The sequence below is a fragment of the Anolis carolinensis genome, unplaced genomic scaffold (assembly GCF_035594765.1).
Source record: "Anolis carolinensis isolate JA03-04 unplaced genomic scaffold, rAnoCar3.1.pri scaffold_10, whole genome shotgun sequence".
Taxonomy (NCBI): domain Eukaryota; kingdom Metazoa; phylum Chordata; class Lepidosauria; order Squamata; family Dactyloidae; genus Anolis; species Anolis carolinensis.
Window position 1 is genome coordinate 2,421,324 of NW_026943821.1, and position 20,368 is coordinate 2,441,691.

Sequence of the window (20,368 nt, forward strand, 5' to 3'; positions counted from 1 at the left end):
GTCCTTGCAGATGGCCAATTCTCTCACTCCAGAAGTGACTTGCAGTTTCTTAAGTTGCTCCTGACACGAATAATAATAATAATAATATTTTTATAATAATAATAATAATATAATATTTTAAAATAATAATAATAATAATAATAATAGTAATATTTTAAAGTTATTTTATTGTATTGTTGGTTCTTTCCACCCAGGCCGAGAACCTCTTGCTGGACGCCGACGCCAACATCAAGATCGCGGACTTTGGGTTCAGCAACGAGTTCACGCTGGGTTCCAAGCTGGACACCTTCTGCGGAAGCCCTCCTTACGCCGCTCCGGAGCTCTTCCAGGGCAAGAAGTACGACGGGCCCGAAGTGGACATCTGGAGCCTTGGGGTCATCCTCTACACGCTGGTCAGCGGCTCACTGCCCTTCGATGGGCAGAATCTCAAGGTGAGGCCGGAGAGAGAGAAGATCTCTTTTTTCGATAGAGTTACGAGTTGGGTTGATACAGGGAATGCTGTGGATGTAGCGTATCTGGATTTCAGTCAGGCCTTCGACAAGGTCCCCCACGACCTTCTGGCAAACAAACTAGTAAAATGTGGGCTAGACAAAACTACGGTTAGGTGGATCTGCAATTGGCTAAGCGAACAAACCCAAAGGGTGATTCTCACCAATGCGTCGTCTTCATCATGGAAAGAAGTGACAAGTGGAGTGCCACAAGCAGGGCTCCGTCCTGGGCCCGGTTCTGTTCAACATCTTTATTAACGACTTAGACGAAGGGTTAGAAGGCACGATCATCAAGTTTGCAGACGACACCAAACTGGGAGGGAGAGCCAACACTCCAGAAGACAGGAGCAGAATTCAAAACGATCTTGACAGACTAGAGAGATGGGCCGAAACTAACAAAAATGAAGTTCAACAGGGACAAATGCAAGATACTTCACTTCGGCAGAAAAAATGGAAAACAAAGATACAGAATGGGGGACGATGCCTGGCTTGACAGCAGTGTGTGCGAAAAAGACCTTGGAGTCCTCGTGGGGAGGAAGGTGAATGTAAAGATGTCATGATCATTGTGTTTTATTCATGATTGCTATGTTTAGGTTGACTGTTTAAGGTTATATATTTCAGCTATTCTTATACAGAAGCTGGGAGCCTCTAAGGCATGGCCAGGAAAAGGGGCGTGGCTTCATCTTGCTGGTGGAAGCTTTAGAATTCAAAATTTAGCAGTTGGAATTTGGCAGTTGGAGTTTGTCGGTTGAGCAGAGCAGTTGGTTCTGTTCAGTGAGAAAGGAGTGTGATCGAAAAAAAAGAGATTGTGGGAGGAAGTTGAGCAGCTAGAGAGTTTTAGCGGAGAAGGGCTAAAATTAAAGTTGCTGAGCCTTTAGTAGGAATAACTAAAGAGCTGAGGCTATATCCCTAAGTCAAGGAAGACTAGGGTTGACCAGTTAAACTCCCCAGTCCAAGTTTGATCGGGTACAGATCAACTAAGTTCAAGAAGGACAGTATTCCTAACTGAAAGAAACAAGTGATATAAAGCTGATACCATACTAAACCCAGTGAAACTATTGAGAAATCTTGCAACACTTACTGTACAGAAGTAACATCGTTCACCTCAAGATATAACATTCTTGCAACTATCAAGTTTTGTGCTATAAATAAACAAGTTACTGTTTCTTCAAATGTTGCTTATTATTTGAGCAAAGCATCTTTCAAAGGTGGTGGCAGCGACAACATTGAAAAGTGGAATACATAGAGGTAGAAGGTGAATCCTTCGCAATTTGGTGGCAGCGGTGGGATCCAAAAAGATTCCATCCCTGTCATCACACTTCTTTACAGTGAACATGAGCCAGGAATGTGATGCGGCGGCAAAAAAAGCCAACGGGATTCTGTCCTGCATCAATAGGGGAATAGTGTCTAGATCCAGGGAAGTCCTGCTCCCCCTTATTCTATTCTGCCTTGGTCAGACCACTTTACCTGGAATCACACTGTGTCCAATTTTGGGCACCGCAGTTGAAGGGAGATGTTGACAAGCTGGAAAGTGTCCAGAGGAGGGCGACTAAAATGATCAAAGGTCTGGAGAACAAGCCCTATGAGGAGCGGCTTAAAGAGCTGGGCATGTTTAGCCTGCAGAAGAGAAGGCTGAGAGGAGACATGATAGCCATGGACAAATACGTGAAGGGAAGTCATAGGGAGGAGGGAGCAGGCTTGTTTTCTGCTGCCCTGCAGACTAGGACACGGAACAATGGCTTCAAACTACAGGAAAGGAAGGAGAACCTGAACATCAGGAAGAACTTCCTCACTGTGAGGGCTGTTCGGCAGTGGAACTCCCTGCTGCGGAGTGTGGTGGAGGCTCCTTCTTTGGAGGCTTTGAAGCAGAGGCTGGATGGCCATCTGTCGGGGGTGCTTTGAATGCGATTTCCTGCTTCTTGGCAGAATGGGGTTGGACTGGATGGCCCGTGAGGTCTCTTCCAACTCTACTATTCTATGATTCTAGGATGGCCAAGGGTACGTTTACACTGCTGAAGGAAGGCGGTTCGACACCACTTTTACTGCCGTGGGATCATAGAAATACAGACTTGGAAGGGGCCCCCAAAAGGCCATCTACTCCAACCCATTTGTCCATGCAAGAAGGCACCATCCCAGCCCTCCCGACAGATGGCCATTTAACCTCTACTTAAAGACTTCTAGTGTTTAATATTTGTATGCTAGCTTGGGGACACGGTGGTGCCCGGGTTATTTGAAAAAGGCATTATTTGTATTTGAATGTTAGGTATCCTCAGTTTGGAGTGGGTGAACTACAATTCCCAGAATCGTGGTTCAATCCTCCCCAAACCCTGATGATGATGATGATGATGATGATGACCTCCATTGAAAGAGACTCCATTGGACTCCCAGTCTATATTTCGCTAGAATTGGAAGGGAACCCCGAAGGCCATCCAATCCACCCCCTTTTGCTATGCAAGACCTCCTGACAGATGACCATCCAGACACTATTTAAGTGAAGGAGATTCCATTGGACTCTCAGTCTGTTTTCTGCCTGAACTGGGACCCCAACAGCTATTCAGTCCAACCCATTTGGCCATGCATGAAGATTCCATCCAAACCCTCCCAACAGATGACCATTTAGCCTCCGTTCAAAGACCTCTTGTATATTTGTAGATTTTAAATGGATTGAAATGCTTTTTTTATATAAGCTGCGTTGAGTCTCCTAATGGAGAGAAAAAGAGGGGTATAATAATAATAATAATAATAATAATAATAATAATAATAATAATAATAATAATAATAATTTTATTTATATCCCGCCACCATCTCCCCTGGAGTTGACCCGGGGCGGCTCACAGAAATATCAAATACAAAACAACAATATACAATACATCAATAAACAATAATATTTATAACATGTATAAATAAACATAGTGAGCATAATAAACAATGATGATGATGATGATGATGATGATGATGATGATTTTAACCTCCATTGAAAGAGACTCCATTGGACTCCCAGTCTATATTTCGCTAGAATTGGAAGGGAACCCCAAAGGCCATCCAGTCCACCCCCTTTTGCCACGCAAGCCCTCCTGACAGATGACCATCCAGACACTATTTAAAGACCTCCAGTGAAGGAAGCTCCATTGGACTCCCAGTCTGTGTTCTGCCTGAACTGGGACCCCCAAAGGCTATTCAGTCCAACCCATTTGGCCATGCATGAAGATTCCATCCAAACCCTCCCAACAGATGACCATTTAGCCTCCGTTTAAAGACCTCTTGTATATTTGTAGATTTTAAATGGATTGAAATGCTTTTTTATATAAGCTGCGTTGAGTCTCCTAATGGAGAGAAAAAGAGGGGTATAATAATAATAATAATAATAATAATAATAATAATAATAATAATAATAATAATTTTATTTATATCCCGCCACCATCTCCCCTGGAGGTGACCCGGGGCGGCTCACAGAAATATCAAATACAAAACAACAATATACAATACATCAATAAACAATAATATTTATAACATGTATAAATAAACATAGTGAGCATAATAAACAATGATGATGATGATGATGATGATGATGATTTTAACCTCCATTGAAAGAGACTCCATTGGACTCCCAGTCTATATTTCGCTAGAATTGGAAGGGGACCCCAAAGGCCATCCAGTCCACCCCCTTTTGCCACGCAAGCCCTCCTGACAGATGACCATCCAGACACTATTTAAAGACCCCCAGTGAAGGAAGCTCCATTGGACTCCCAGTCTGTGTTCTGCCTGAACTGGGACCCCCAAAGGCTATTCAGTCCAACCCATTTGGCCATGCATTAAGATTCCATCCAAACCCTCCCAACAGATGACCATTTAGCCTCTGTTTAAAGACCTCCAGCAAAGGAGGCAATCAGATTCCTAAGTCTGTATTTCACTAGGATTGGAAGGGACCCCCAGAGGCTATGTAGTCAAGCTGCCACCTAAACCCTCTCGACAGATGCCCATTTAGCCTCTATTTATTAAAGAAGATAAATAAGACCCAAGAGTGGGAAGTGGGGATGATGGGCTGCCTGGTGGCAAGGGGGTTGTGGGGAGATCCGCGTGGTGATGCCCGTGTCCCTTCTTGCTCTCCGTAGGAGCTGCGGGAGCGAGTGCTGCGGGGCAAGTACCGCGTCCCCTTCTACATGTCCACCGACTGCGAAAACATCCTCAGGCGCTTCTTGGTGCTCAACCCGGCCAAGCGCTGCACCTTGGAGGTGAGATACCTGGGCGGAAAAATATATATGAAAATGTCATGAAAGGTAGAGGAAAACAAAGCCTTTTTCTACTCTTTCCCCTCTGCACATGACGCTCCACCATTCCTAATTTATTTTTTCTTTGTTACAAAATTGGAAGGGATCCCCAAAGGCCATCCAGTCCAACCCCATTCTTTGAAGGAAGGCACCATCAAAGCCCTCCCAACAGATGGTCATCCAGCTTCTATGTAAAACTTCTATAGAATCCTGCAGTTGGAAGACAGCCGAATTGCCTTTTATTCCAATCCTTTCTGACGGGCAGAAAGACACCATCCAATCACTCTCAACAGATGACCATACAGCCATCAATAAATGGCTATAGATATAATTGAGAGGGAAAGCAAGGAGATTTATATTTGTGTGTGTGTGTGTGTATATATACAGTAGAGTCTCACTTATCCAACACTCGCTTATCCAACGTTCTGGATTATCCAACGCATTTTTGTAGTCAATGTTTTCAATTAATTGTGATATTTTGGTGCTAAATTCGTAAATATAGTAATTACTATGTAGCATTACTGCATATTGAACTGCTTTTTCTATCAAATTTGTCGCATAAAATGATGTTTTTGGTGCTTAATTTGTAAAATCATAACCTAATTTAATGTTTAATAGGCTTCTCCTTAATCTCTCCTTGTTATCCAACGTATTCACTTATCCAACGTTCTGCCGGCCCGTTTATGTTGGATAAGTGAGACTCTACTGTATATATATATATACACACACACACACACACGCACACACACATATATACATATACAGACCATCAAGCCATTGACAGATGTCCATAGATTTAATAGAGAGAGAGATAAGATATATCTATTGTGCATGTATGTGTGTATGGATATATGTGTGTGTGTGTGTGTGTATATATATATATATGAATATATATGTGTGTGTGTATGTGTGCGTGTATGTGTATATATGAGTGTATACAGTAGAGTCTCACTTATCCAACACTCACTTATCCAACATTCTAGATTATCCAACGCATTTTTGTAGTCAATGTTATCAATATATCGTGATATTTTGGTGCTAAATTCATAAATACAGTAATTACAACATAACATTACTGCGTATTGAACTACTTTTTCTGTCAAATTTGTTGTATAACATGATGTTTTGATGCTTAATTTGTAAAATCATAACCTAATTTGATGTTTAATAGGTTTTTCCTTCATCCCTCCTCATTATCCAACATATTCGCTTATCCAACGTTCTGCCAGCCCGTTTATGTTGAATAAGTGAGACTCTACTGTAGTTGAGAGATACGTGATACACACATGCATGATGGGCACTGGGTTCCTCCTGATGCAGCCCAGAATGGCATTGTTATTTTTCCCTTTGCAGAAAGTGTCTGTCTTTAATTAGCCAATGTCTTGGTCTGATTGGGCTCTTCCCACCGCCTTCCCCTCCTCCCCAATCTATGACTGTAATTAGCCTAATTGACTCAAGGATAATGATACGTTGCAAGGGGAAGAGGGTGGCTTGCAGCTGTGGCATTGTCGTTGTTCTCTTCCTAAACAATGCTCATCCCATGCACGAAGCACCAAGAGTGCCTCTGAGCATGTCTGGAGGGCTTGAGCAACATTCGAGAGAAGGGCCATTTTATGGACTTCTTTTTTCCCCCATTCCCTGTAGCAAATCATGAAGGACAAATGGATCAACATTGGCTACGAAGGGGATGAGCTGAAGCCCTACAAGGAGCCCGAGGAGGACTTTGCAGACGCTAAACGGATCGGTAATGGATCACATTGTGGTGTAGTTACTTGTAACTAGTTACCATATATACTCGAAGATGAGCTGAGTTTTTCAGCCCTTATTTATGAGCTGAAAAAGCCTCCCCGGCTTATAATTGGGTCAAGATCAAGGCCAGCAACAGAGCCTGCAGGCTATTGCTTGCAATATGTGATCTATTTCTCTCTTCTCCCTTATCAGTGTGTTTTCTTTTGCAAAGCCTGCAGGCTAATGCTTGCAATATGTGATCTATTTCTCTCTTCTCCTCCCTTATCAGTGTGTTTTCTTTTGCAAAGCCTGCAGGCTAATGCTTGCAATATGTGATCTATTTCTCTCTTCTCCTCCCTTATCAGTGTGTTTTCTTTTGCAAAGCCTGCAGGCTATTGCTTGCAATATGTGATCTATTTCTCTCTTCTCCTCCCTTATCAGTGTGTTTTCTTTTGCAAAGCCTGCAGGCTAATGCTTGCAATATGTGATCTATTTCTCTCTTCTCCTCCCTTATCAGTGTGTTTTCTTTTGCAAAGCCTGCAGGCTATTGCTTGCAATATGTGATCTATTTCTCTCTTCTCCTCCCTTATCAGTGTGTTTTCTTTTGCAAAGCCTCCCTCGCTCTTAATCAAGGGAATGTTTTGAAAAGAGAAAGACACCCTTGCAAGTCAGAAAGAAGAAAAATATATATTCATGAATCTTATGAAATAATTTAATGTAATCATAAATAAATCTCGCGAAGGCTGAGCGCGGACATGGGGAATAATGGTCTTTTGGGGTTTTTTTCTTTTTCTATTTCTGCAGAAGTGATGGTCGGCATGGGCTACACAAGGGAAGAGATCAAGGAAGCCTTGACCAACCAAAAATACAACGAAGTCACAGCCACCTACCTCCTGCTGGGCAGGAAAAATGAGGTAAGGGGACCATCTAGATGCCCTTGTGGGAACCCATATGAGACTATATATATAAGACTGAAAAAGCGCCCCTTGGCTTATACTCGGGTGAGGGTCCTGGTTGGCTTATATTAGGGTCAGTTTATACTCGAGAATATATTGTACATTTATTATTTTTCTCTATTATTATTGGTATTATTACATGTATTATTTTTCTCTATTATTGTTGCTACTATTACATTTATTTTACTCTATTTTTATAATAATTATTATTATTAATACATTTATTATTTCACCCTGATCTTATTATTATTGCATTTATTATTTTACTCTATTTATTATTACATGTATTATTTTACTCTATTGTTATTAAAAGGATACATAAGCATATTTACATTGAAGAAGATGAGAATAATGATTTAATCAGAATTGGAGAGTCTTAAATTAGAGCTTTATGTAAATATTCAAAAACATTTAACCTACTGATGCCTCGATTAATGTAATTTTATTGGTATCTATTTTTATTTCTTAAATTTACCACTCTTGGCTTATACTGGAGTCAACGATTTTTCCCAGTTTTTTGTGGTAAAATAAGCCTCAGCTTATATTCGGGTCGACTTATACTTGAGTATATACGGTATGGATATACGAAAGGGTTAGCACAAGGCAGGGTCTATATTTATTTTTTTATTATTTATTTATTTACTACATTTATATTCTGCTCTTCTCACCCCGGAGGGGACTCAGAGCAGCTTACAAATCAAATGAACATACAATATATTATTAGCATAGCACAATATAAGCATTAAATTACTATATTGTACTATATCATTATATGGTAATATTATTCGTAATATTACATTTAATATATAATATACCATATATTAATATATAATATAATATACGTGGGACTCATCCATAAAGAAAACCCCCTAATCTTTTCCCACGAAATATGGGGACCGTCTAGATGCCCTTATGGTTACCCATATGAAACTAAATGTATATACGAAAGGGTGGGCACGAGGCAGGGTCGATTTGTGGGAGTCATCCATGTATAAGACCCTGCTCATCTTTTGCCACCAAGTGTGGTCTAGATGTGGTCTAGATGCCCTTATGGGTCCCCGTAGGAGACCATGTTTGTATCTAATGCCCTTCCCGCCCTGGCAGCAGGTGGAAGGGGGCGAGTCCCGCACGGGCAGCAGCCTGTCCTTGGCCCGGGTGCGGGCGCCCAGCGAGGCTTCCAACGGGACCAGCAAGTCCTCCTCCTCCTCGTCCTCCTCGCACTCCAAGAGCCAACGGGGGTCTTCTACTTACCACCGGCAGCGGCGGCACAGCGACTTCTGTAAGCCCCCCCGCCCCCCGCGTTTTGAACCCGCTCCCCTATGTGTGGCCCAGGGACGCATCCCCATTCTCTGTCTCTCGTTTCCAGGCGGACCCTCTCCGGTGCCCGTGCACCCCAAGCGCAGCCCCACCAGCACCGGGGACGGCGAGCTGAAGGAGGAGCCGCGCATGCCCTCGCGCAAGGCCAGCTGCAGCGTGGTGGGCAGTGGCCGCGGCATCCCCCCCTCCAGCCCCATGGTCAGCAGCGCCAACAACCCCAACAAGTCGGAGATCCCCGACCGGCGCAAGGACAGTGCCGTCAACACGGTGAGCAGGAGCAGATCTTACTGGCCTAGGCAGCCAATGCCCATTTAGAGCCCTGTGACTTGTGCAGCCATAGCCCTCTAATTCATGCAGACATTGCCCATCCATAGTCCTGGTTTATGGAGCCATTGCCCATCCACAGCCTTGTGCCTTAAGCAGCTATAGCCCACCTGTAATCCGTTTTATGTGGCTAGATTTATGCAGCCATAGCCCTACTGTAGTCCTCCAGTTTATGCAGCCATTTCCCATCCATAGCCCTGTGACTCATGCAGTCGTAGCCCATCTGTAGCCCTCCAGTTTATCCAGCCATTGCCCACCCATGGCCTCCTGGTTTATGCATCCATAGCCCATACATAGTCCTCTAGTTTTATGCAGCCATTGCCCATCCACAGCCTTGTGCCTTAAGCAGCTATAGCCCATCTGTCATCCATTTTATGTGGCTAGATTTATGCAGCCATAGCCCTACTGTAGCCCTCCAGTTTATGCAGCCATTGTCCATCTGTAACCCTCCACTTTATGCAGCCATTGCCCACCCATGGCCTCCTGGTTTACGCAGCCAGAGCATATACATAGTCCTCTAGTTTTATGCAGCTGTTGCCCATCCATAGTCTTGCAGTTTATGGAGCCATTGCCCATCCACAGCCTTGTGCCTTAAGCAGCTATAGCCCATCTGTCCTCCGTTTTATGTGGCTATAGCCCTCAGATTTATGCAGCCATAGGCCTGAGAACCCCAGGGGAGAAGGACGGGGTAGAAATACCAGAAATAAATACTGTAGTCCTCCAGTTTATGCAGCCATTTCCCATCCATAGCCCTGTGACTCATGCAGCCATAGCCCATCTGTAGCCCTCCAGTTTATGCAGCCATTGCCCACCCATGGCCTCCTGGTTTATGCAGCCCTAGCCCATCCATAGTCCTGCAGTTTATGGAGACATTGTCCATCCACAGCCTTGTGCCTTAAGCAGCTATAGCCCATCTGTAATCTGTTTTATGTGACTATAGATTTATGCAGCCATAGCCCTACTGTAGTCCTCCAGTTTATGCAGCCATTTCCAATCCAAAGCCCTGTGACTCATGCAGTCGTAGCCCATCTGTAGCCCTCCAGTTTATCCAGCCATTGCTCACCCATGGCCTCTTGGTTTACGCAGCCTTAGCCCATACATAGTCCTCCAGTTTTATGCAGCCGTTGCCCATCCACAGCCTTGTGCCTTAAGCAGCTATAGCTCATCTGTCCTCCGTTTTATGTGGCTAGACTTATGCAGCCATAGCCCTATTGTAGTCCTCCAGTTTATGCAGCCATTTCCCATCCATAGCCCTGTAACTCATGCAGTCATAGCCCATCTGTCGCCCTCCAGTTTATGCAGCCATTGTCCATCTGTAACCCTCCATCTTATACAGCCATTGCCCACCCGTGGCGTCCTGGTTTATGCAGCCTTAGCCCATACATAGTCTTCTAGTTTTATGCAGCCATTGCCCATCCACAGCCTTGTGCCTTAAGCAGCTATAGTTCATCTGTCATCTGTTTATGTGGCTAGATTTATGCAGCCATAGCCCTACTGTAGTCCTCCAGTTTATGCAGCCATTTCCCATCCATAGCCCTGTGACTCATGCAGCCATAGCCCTACTGTAGCCCTCCAGTTTATGCAGCCATTGTCCATCTGTAACCCTCCATTTATGCAGCCAGAGCCCCCCACTTTATGCAGCCATTGCCCACCCATGGCCTCCTGGTTTATGCATCCATAGCCCATACATAGTCCTCTAGTTTTATGCAGCCATTTCCCATCCATAGCCCTGTGACTCATGCAGTCGTAGCCCATCTGTAGCCCTCCAGTTTATCCAGCCATTGCCCACCCATGGCCTCCTGGTTTATGCAGCCCTAGCCCATACATAGTCTTCTAGTTTTATGCAGCCATTGCCCATCCACAGCCTTGTGCCTTAAGCAGCTATAGTTCATCTGTCATCTGTTTATGTGGCTAGATTTATGCAGCCATAGCCCTACTGTAGTCCTCCAGTTTATGCAGCCATTTCCCATCCATAGCCCTGTGACTCATGCAGCCATAGCCCTACTGTAGCCCTCCAGTTTATGCAGCCATTGTCCATCTGTAACCCTCCATTTATGCAGCCAGAGCCCCCCACTTTATGCAGCCATTGCCCACCCATGGCCTCCTGGTTTATGCATCCATAGCCCATACATAGTCCTCTAGTTTTATGCAGCCATTTCCCATCCATAGCCCTGTGACTCATGCAGTCGTAGCCCATCTGTAGCCCTCCAGTTTATCCAGCCATTGCCCACCCATGGCCTCCTGGTTTATGCAGCCCTAGCCCATACATAGTCTTCTAGTTTTATGCAGCCATTGCCCATCCACAGCCTTGTGCCTTAAGCAGCTATAGTTCATCTGTCATCTGTTTATGTGGCTAGATTTATGCAGCCATAGCCCTATTGTAGTCCTCCACTTTATGCAGCAATTTCCCATCCATAGCCCTGTGACTCATGCAGTCATAGCCCATCTGTCACCCTCCAGTTTATGCAGCCATTGTCCATCTCTAGCCCTCCATCTTATGCAGCCAGAGCCCCCCACTTTATGCAGCCATTGCCCACCCATGGCCACCTGGTTTAATGACTCATGCAGTCATAGCCCATCTGTCGCCCTCCAGTTTATGCAGCCATTGTCCATCTGTAACCCTCCATCTTATGCAGCCATTGCCCACCCGTGGTGTCCTGGTTTGCGCAGCCCTAGCCCATACATAGCCCTCCAGTTTTATGCAGCCATTGCCCATCCATAGAACTCCAGTTTGTGCAGCCATTGTCCAATAAGAACTCTGTGACTTGTGCAGCCATAGCCCAACTGCAACCCTGCAGTTTATGCAGCCATAGCCCCCTGCTCCATGCAGCCATTGCCCATCCTTAGTCCTGTGCCTTATGCAGTTGTCGGCATCCTCTAACCCTCAATGTATACAGCCATAGCCCACCGGCATCCCTCCCTCTTCTACAGCCATTGACCACCCGTGCTTTGACTGATGCAGCCAGAGCCTGGAAAGGCTGGTGAAGTCTTTGCACCGGACCTTGATTCCGTGCCTTGTTCTTTCTCTCTCCTTGCAGAATAACATTCCCTCGAGCATGATGACCCGGAGGAACACCTACGTCTGCACGGACCGGCCAGGCGGGGAGCGGCACTCCTTGCTCCAGAACGGCAAGGAGAACAGGTACGAGCCAGCGGCCTTGGGGGCAGATTTCCATCCCAGGCCGTCCCCGAGTTACAAACATCCGACTTGGAAACGACACCTAGTTAAGAACGGGACTGGGACAACAGGGAGAGAGAGGAACCTTCCCTTTGGAAAGGAAATCCACTCCTGGAAGAGTGATTATCAGTGGGAAAAGGATTATCAGTGGGGAAAGGGGTCTCCACTAAAGTTTTATCCCCAGTCCTTGTTTCTATCGCAGTCCACATTTTGCAAAATCCAATTTTCACAAAATTTTCTGAATAGGGGCACAGGCAACAAAGGAAACACCACAGGGGTATTAACCCTTCCCTATGCTAGCCAAAGGAAGGAAGGAAGAAAGGAAGAAGGAAGAAGGAAGAAGGAAGGAAGAAGAAGGAAAGGAAGGAAGGAATGAACGGAAAGAAGGAAAGGAATGAAGGAAAGGAAGGAAGGAAGGAAGGAAGGAAGGAAGGAAAGAAAGAAGGAAGAAGAAGGAAAGAAAGGAAGGAAGGAAGGAAAGAAAGAAAGGAAGGAAGGAAAGAAGGAAGGAAAGAAAGTAAGGAAGAAGGAAAGGAAGGAAAGAAAGAAGGAAGGAAAGAAGGAAAGAAAGAGAAAGAAGGAAGGAGGAAAGAAGAAGGAAGGAAAGAAAGAAAGAAGGAAGAAGGAAAGAAAGGAAGGAAGGAAGGAAGAAGGAAAGGAAGGAAGGAAGGAACGGAAAGGAAGGAAGGAAGGAAGGAAGGAAAGAAAGAAAGTTAGGAAGAAGGAAAGGAAGGGAAGAAGGAAGGAAGGAAGGAAGGAGAGAAGGAAGGAAGGAAGGAGTGAAGGAAGGAAGGAAGGAAGGAAAGAAGGAAAGAAAGAGAAAGAAGGAAGGAGGAAAGAAGAAGGAAAGAAAGAAGGAAGGAAGAAGGAAAGAAAGGACGGAAGGAAGAAGAAGGAAAGGAAGGAAGGAAGGAAAGAAAGTAAGGAAGAAGGAAAGGAAGGAAAGAAGGAAAGAAAGAGAAAGAAGGAAGGAGGAAAGAAGGAAGGAAGGAAGGAGTGAAGGAAGGAAGGAAAGAAGGAAAGAAAGAGAAAGAAGGAAGGAGGAAAGAAGAAGGAAAGAAAGAAAGAAAGAAGGAAGGAAGGAAGAAGGAAAGAAAGGAAGGAAGGAAGAAGAAGGAAAGGAAGGAAGGAACGGGAAGGAAGGAAGGAAGGAAGAAAAGAAAGTAAGGAAGAAGGAAAGGAAGAAAAGAAGGAAAGAAAGAGAAAGAAGGAAGGAAGGAAGGAAGGAAGGAAGAAGGAAGTAAAGAAAGGAAGGAAGGAAGGAAGGAAGAAGGAAAGAAAGAGAAAGAAAGGAAAGAAGGAAGGAAGGAAGGAAGGAAAGGAGAGGGGAGGGAGCGAGGGAAGGACGAACGGACGGAGTGATGGAGATATTTGGCTGGAGTTTAACTTAAGAATGTCCCTGTTCCAATGTTCATACAAATTCAACTTAACTGATCTTGTTCTTAACTTGGGGACTGCCTGTACCTCAATCATATCTATGGCTGGATGGCCCTCTGTTGGGAGGAATCAGTAGAAAGAAGGGGGCTGGACTGGTTGGCCTTTGTGGGTCCCTTCCATATATTTGTGTGTGTGTGTATACACATATATAAACATACTAGCTGTGCCCGGCCACGCGTTGCTGTGGCAAAGTGGTGGTGGTATCGGTTAAAAATTGTTGTGTAATTTTTATTTGACGTTATTTGTATTTTTAAATTATTTTTATTGTAAGTTATCTTTTTATTTATTACATGTTATTATTTTCTTGTATTATTTTTATTTATTTTCTGTTATTATAGTATTTTATTGTATTAATTTTTTAGTGTTTTTAATTATTTTTAGTGTTTTTTATTATTTTTATTGGGTTGCTAGGAGACCAAGTGGGCGGAGCTTAGCCTTCTAACTGGCAGCAATTGGATAAAAGCAATTATTCATCTCCCTCTAATTAGGACTTTCTTTTTCTTTTCTTTTTGTTGTATCAACCTAGAGGCGTGGATGATGGGTTGTGTTGTCAAATTTTGAGGTTGGGGGGCCTGTAGTTTTGTTGTTTTGTGGGTCGCCATGATGCCATCACTCTTTTATATATATAGATATATACACACATATATGAGATGGATGCTATCTCTGTCTCAGACATGCATGCACACACACATACAATCCTTGGGAACGGCTTGTCCCTTGGGAACAGCCTGCAGAGTGTTTTGGGTTTGATGTTTCCCGGAGCGGCGCCCTCTGTAGGAGGCGGCCTGCCTTCGATTTCCCGGAGCGGCCCGTGTCCCTGCCTCCGCTTTGGCCGTCTGCCCGGTTTCCACTCGCTGGCCTTGGCCCCGGGGAGGTGCCGGCATCCTGGCCGTCCATGTGACTCCCGAGAAGAGAATCAAGGACAGGCCCAGGGACAGGGATGCGAACTCCGCCACTGCCGCCGCCATAGAGCGAATGCCGTGCCCCCTTTCCAGGATGAGAAGACCTTCCACACTGTCCACACCTGCTGCTCACTTTTAAAAATGACTTTCTTTTCTAAAGACAGGAGCTTAAATGCAGAAAGAAACAAAATAGCTGCAAGGATCAGGCCTTCTGTCTCCTTCTTCAGGGTCCCATTAGTGTCCCAGAGCCAGGTCTTCTCCTTGTCAGCTTTTCCTTCAGTTTTGTCAAGGAACTTTCCATGCAATGTTTTGTGGTGCCAGCTGTCAGCTCTAGTTTGTAGTGCGGTTTTCTTGTACTGGTTTTTTTGTCTGCTGTGCTTTGAGGAGTTTCCAATTCTGGTTCATCACTTTGCTTTACATATTCTGCCAGGGCATGTTGTTCTTCTTTGACTGCTTGTTTTACATGTAAGAGTCCTCTGCCCCCTGATCTATTATTATTATTATTATTATTATTATTATTATTATTATTATTATTATTATTATTATTATATGACACAGCAAACAAGATAGATATGCTGGATTTCATATCACAAAACCACAAGTCGAACACTTCCCGAGCGTCTAGGACTGTGTGATATATTATTATTATTATTATTATTATTATTATTATTATTATTATTATTATTATTATTTTCTTGTATGACACAGCAAACAAGATAGATATGCTGGATTTCATATCACAAAACCACAAGTCGAACACTTCCCGAGCGTCTAGGACTGTGTGATATATTATTATTATTATTATTATTATTATTATTATTATTATTATTATTATTATTATTATTATATGACACAGCAAACAAGATAGACATGCTGGATTTCGTATCACAAAACCACAAGTCGAACACTTCCCAAGTGTCTAGGACTGTGTGATGTATTTTCGGATGATGCGTGCAGATCCCAGTAGGGTGGCCTTTTGCAGTTGACAGATCGTAATTTTGTCAATGTCTATTGTTTCCAAATGCCGGCTGAGATCTTTTGGCACGGCACCCAGTGTGCCCATCACCACCGGGACCACCTGCACTGGTTTCTGCCAGAGTCTTTGAAGTTCAATCTTGAGGTCCTGATAGCGGCTTAGTTTTTCCTGTTGTTTTTCGTCAATGCGACTGTTACCTGGGATGGCAACATCAATGATCCAAACCTTGTTCTTTTCCACAACTGTGATGTCTGGTGTGTTGTGTTCCAGAACTTTGTCAGTCTGGATTCGGAAGTCCCACAGTATCTTTACGTGCTCATTTTCCAAGACTTTTGCAGGTTTGTGATCCCACCAGTTCTTTGCTGCTGGGAGGTGGGACTTGAGGCATAAGTTCCAATGAATCATTTAGGCCACATAGTTGTGCCTCTGTTTGTAGTCTGTCTGTGCGATTTTCTTACAGCAGCTGAGGATATGATCAATGGTTTTGTCGGTTTCCTTGCACAGTCTGCATTTTGGGTCATCAGCTGATTTTTCGATCTTGGCCTTAATGGCCTTTGTTCTGATGTCTTGCTCCTGGGCTGCAAAGATCAGGCCTTCTGTCTCCTTCTTCAGGGTCCCATTCGTGAGCCAGAGCCAGGTCTTCTCCTTATCAGCTTTTCCTTCAATTTTGTCAAGGAACTTTCCATGCAATGTTTTGTTGTGCAGCTTTCAGCTCTAGTTTGTAGTGCAGTTTTCTTTTACTGATTCTTTGTCTGCTGTGCTTTGAGGAGTTTCTGATTTTTGACTTCAATCAAAGCAGGTTCTTCACTTTGCTTTCCATATTCTGCCAGGGCATGTTCTTCTTCTTTGACTGCTTGTTTTACTTGCAAGAGTCCTCTGCCCCCTGATCTTCTAGGCAGATATAGCCGGTCAACATCACTGCGAGGGTGCAGTGAATGATGAATGGTCATGAGTTTTCTTGTTTTTCTGTCCAAATTGTCCAGTTCCACCTGTGTCCAATTTATAATGCCAGCAGTATATCTTATGACAGGTATGGACCAGATGTTTATGGCCTTGATGGTGTTGCCTCCATTGAGCCTGCTTTGGAGAATTTTTCTGACCCTTTGTGTGTATTCTTTGCTGACCACAGTTTTCACATGTTCATGCTTGATGTTGTCCAGCTGTAATATGCCCAGATATTTATAGGCCTCTGGCTGGTGACACTTTATTGTTTGGCCATTAGGCATATTTATGCCCTCACTTTCAATGATTTTTCCCTTCTTCAATGCCACTGTCGAACATTTGTCCAAACCAAACTCCATGCTAAACATCAGTGTTAAAAATTCAGGCAGTGTTGATCAGAGACTGGATTTCAGTTTCCGTCTTCCCATACAGCTTCAGGTCATCCATGTACATCAGATGCGAAATTTTGTGAGATTTCTTAGATTATTATTATTATTATACAGCTTGGAAAACTCACCGCAACTCAATTATATATATGGTTGTCAATCCACCTGCTGGGAGTGATTGGGTGGTGCCTTCCTGCCTGGATGAAGGGGGTTGGACTGGATGGCCTTTGGGGATCCCTTCCGGATCTAAGATCCTGTGCTCTCCTCTCTCCCTGCCTCCCCATCATAGCTCTGCCACCAGCCGCGTGCCGCCGGCCTCGCCCTCCAGCCACAGCATCGCCGCCAGCTCCTCGTCCTCGGAGCGCACCCGCCTCTCGCGTGGCACCAACATCCGCAGCACCTTCCACGGGGGGCAAGTGCGGGACCGGCGCGGGACCGGGGTGCAGAACGGGCCGCCCACCTCGCCCACGCTCTCCCACGAGGCCAGCCCCTTGCCCCAGAGCCGCAGCCGGGCCACCTCCAACCTCTTCAGCAAACTCACCTCCAAACTCACACGAAGGTGAGTGTCTATGTGTATGCGGGTGCAGTATCTCCACGGGCATCAATAGGAAGAGATGCATCTACACCAGATATTGCTCTTATTTTATTGATATGGGGGTCCCACATCCCTAGAATGCACCCCTAAAGTGAGACTTGCCTTTATCGAGAAATAGCTCGTATTTTATTGATATGGGATCCCACATCCCTAGAATGCACCCCTAAAGTGAGACTTGCCTTTATCGAGAAATAGCTCGTATTTTATTGATATGGGATCCCACATCCCTAGAATGCACCCCTAAAGTGAGACTTGCCTTTATCGAGAAATAGCTCGTATTTTATTGATATGGGATCCCACATCCCTAGAATGCACCCCTAAAGTGAGACTTGCCTTTATCGAGAAATAGCTCGTATTTTATTGATATGGGATCCCACATCCCTAGAATGCACCCCTAAAGTGAGACTTGCCTTTATCGAGAAATAGCTTGTATTTTATTGATATGGGATCCCACATCCCTAGAATGCACCCCTAAAGTGAGCCTTGCCTTTATCGAGAAATAGCTCGTATTTTATTGATATGGGATCCCACATCCCTAGAATGCACCCCTAAAGTGAGACTTGCCTTTATCGAAAAATAGCTCGTATTTTATTGATATGGGATCCCACATCCCTAGAATGCACCCCCAAAGTGAGACTTGCCTTTATCGAGGCATTGCTCTTATTTTATTGATATGGGGGTCCCACATCCCTACAGTGCACCCCCAAAGTGAGCCTTGCCTTTATTGAGACACCCTAAAAGTGAATATAGTCTTCACTGGAGCATTGCCTTTTGTTTTATTTATTTGGGCACCCCAATTCCTTTTGTCCATCCATTGCAATGGTGGACCTAAACAGTGCACCCCAAAAGTGAGCATTGTCTTTGTTGGGGCTTTGCTCTTCCTTTGCCTATATTTGTTCAGATTGCACCCCAAACATGGTGCAGTTTTGCACCATTTGCAGAGTTTGACCTTAAAAAAACACCCCAAAAGTGAGCCTTGTCTTGGTCGGGGCTTTTGCTCTTGCTTTGCCTAGATTTGTCCAGATTGCACCCCAGAAGTGGTGCAGTTTTGCACCATTTGCAGAGTTTGACCTTAAACAACACCCCAAAAGGGAGCATTGACTTGGTTGGGTCTTTGCTCTTGCTTTGCCGATATGTGTCCAGATTGTACCCCAAAAGTGGTGCCATTTTGCATCATTTGCAGAGTTTGACCTTAAAAAAGCACCCCAAAAGTGAGCATTGTCTTGGTTGGGGCTTTGCTCTTTCTTTGCTGATATGTGTCCAAATTGCACCCCAAAAGTGAGCCTTGTCTTGGTTGGGGCTTTGCTCTTTCTTTGCTGATATGTGTCCAAATTGCACCCCAAAAGTGAGCCTTGTCTTGGTTGGGGCTTTGCTCTTGGTTTGCTGATATGTGTCCAAATTGCACCCCAAAAGTGAGCTTTACCGATTTGGGACCCCAATTTCCTTTGTCCATGTGTTGCAGTGGTTGACCACAAAAGCACCCCCAAAAGTGAACATTGCCTTCATGGGGTGATTGGGGGTCCCTGTTTCCATTTGGCCTCCTGGGGGTCGCTTTGGGGTCCCGGGGTCCCCTTTGCCCCCCTCGGCTTCCTTGCGCACTAACCCCCTCGGCTTCCTCCCTCCTCCTCCTCCTCCTCCTCCTCCCCGCGCCTGTTTCACTCTGGCTTTTCTCTGTTTTCAGGGTCACTCTTGACCCCTCTAAGCGGCAGAATTCTAACAGGTGCGTCTCGGGCGCTTCCATGCCTCAAGGATCTAAAATCAGTAAGTCCAGCTGCTTTTCCTTCCCTTGTTTTGCTCGCCTGGTGGCTGCCTTCTCCTTCGGCTGCGCCCTCCCCCTCCCCACCCTTTTCTTTCTCCCCTTCCCGTCCGGGGGGGCCCTCCACCTCTCCCCAAGAAAAAGGGAAGAAGAAGAAGCCACATCACCTTGGAAGCCCACGCCTTGCCATCTCGGGCACTCTGCACATGCTCAGAGGCACTCTCGTCCTTGCATTCTAAGCTCCGGGTTTTATGCCCTAAAGCTACTCTCCAGGTAGCCATATGGCAACTTCCCAGCCATAAGTCTACAAGATCTATAAGAGTCAGGCGTCGAACACCTCCAAGTGTCTAGGACTGTGTGATGTATTATTATTATTATTATTATTATTATTATTATTATTATTATTATTTTATTATGACACAGCAAACAAGATAGATATGCTGGATTTCATATCACAAAATCACAAGTCAAACACTTCCAAGTCTCTAGGACTGTGTGATGTATTATTATTATTATTATTTTATTATTATTATTTTATTATGACACAGCAAACAAGATAGATATGCTGGATTTCATATCACAAAATCACAAGTTGAACACGTCCAAGTGTCTAGGACTGTGTGATGTATTATTATTATTATTATTAATTATTATTTTATTGTATGACACAGCAAACAAAATAGACATGCTGGATTTCGAACACTTCCCAAGTGTCTAGGACTGTGTGATGTATTTTCAGATGATGTGCGCAGATCGCAGTAGGGTGGCCTTTTGCAGTTGGCAGATCATGATTTTGTCAATGTCTATTGTTTCAAATACCGGCTGAGATCTTTTGGCACGGCACCCAATGTGCCGATCACCACCGGGACCACCTGCACTGGTTTCTGCCAGAGTCTTTGAAGTTCAGTCTTGAGGTCCTGATAGCGGCTGAGTTTTTCCTGTTGTTTTTCATCAATGCGACTGTCACCTGGGATGGCAACATCTATTATTATTATTATTATTATTATTATTATTATTATTATTATTATTATTATGTTAATTGTGTTAATTATAAAATAACAGCTTGAGAGATTGAGGGGGAAAAGGAAGGGGCCTGAGGCTGTTAGGAATTATGG

At 44.5% G+C, this 20,368-nt stretch overlaps 1 protein-coding gene across 2 annotated transcripts in view; it reads left to right on the forward strand.

Annotated features, from left to right (window-relative positions):
- mark4 (microtubule affinity regulating kinase 4) overlaps nucleotides 1-20,368 on the forward strand; it is a 104,064-nt gene that overhangs the window by 74,259 nt on the left and 9,437 nt on the right. Inside the window, exons 8-16 of one of the 2 annotated variants that reach the window (XM_062962900.1) lie at nucleotides 195-431; nucleotides 4,601-4,720; nucleotides 6,401-6,500; nucleotides 7,289-7,398; nucleotides 8,545-8,719; nucleotides 8,807-9,024; nucleotides 12,120-12,223; nucleotides 17,192-17,461; nucleotides 19,179-19,258. In XM_062962900.1, coding sequence (XP_062818970.1) covers nucleotides 195-431; nucleotides 4,601-4,720; nucleotides 6,401-6,500; nucleotides 7,289-7,398; nucleotides 8,545-8,719; nucleotides 8,807-9,024; nucleotides 12,120-12,223; nucleotides 17,192-17,461; nucleotides 19,179-19,258 — 1,414 coding nt within the window. The remainder of the gene's footprint in view (nucleotides 1-194; nucleotides 432-4,600; nucleotides 4,721-6,400; nucleotides 6,501-7,288; nucleotides 7,399-8,544; nucleotides 8,720-8,806; nucleotides 9,025-12,119; nucleotides 12,224-17,191; nucleotides 17,462-19,178; nucleotides 19,259-20,368) is intronic. The other variant, XM_062962899.1, reaches the window with a different exon arrangement.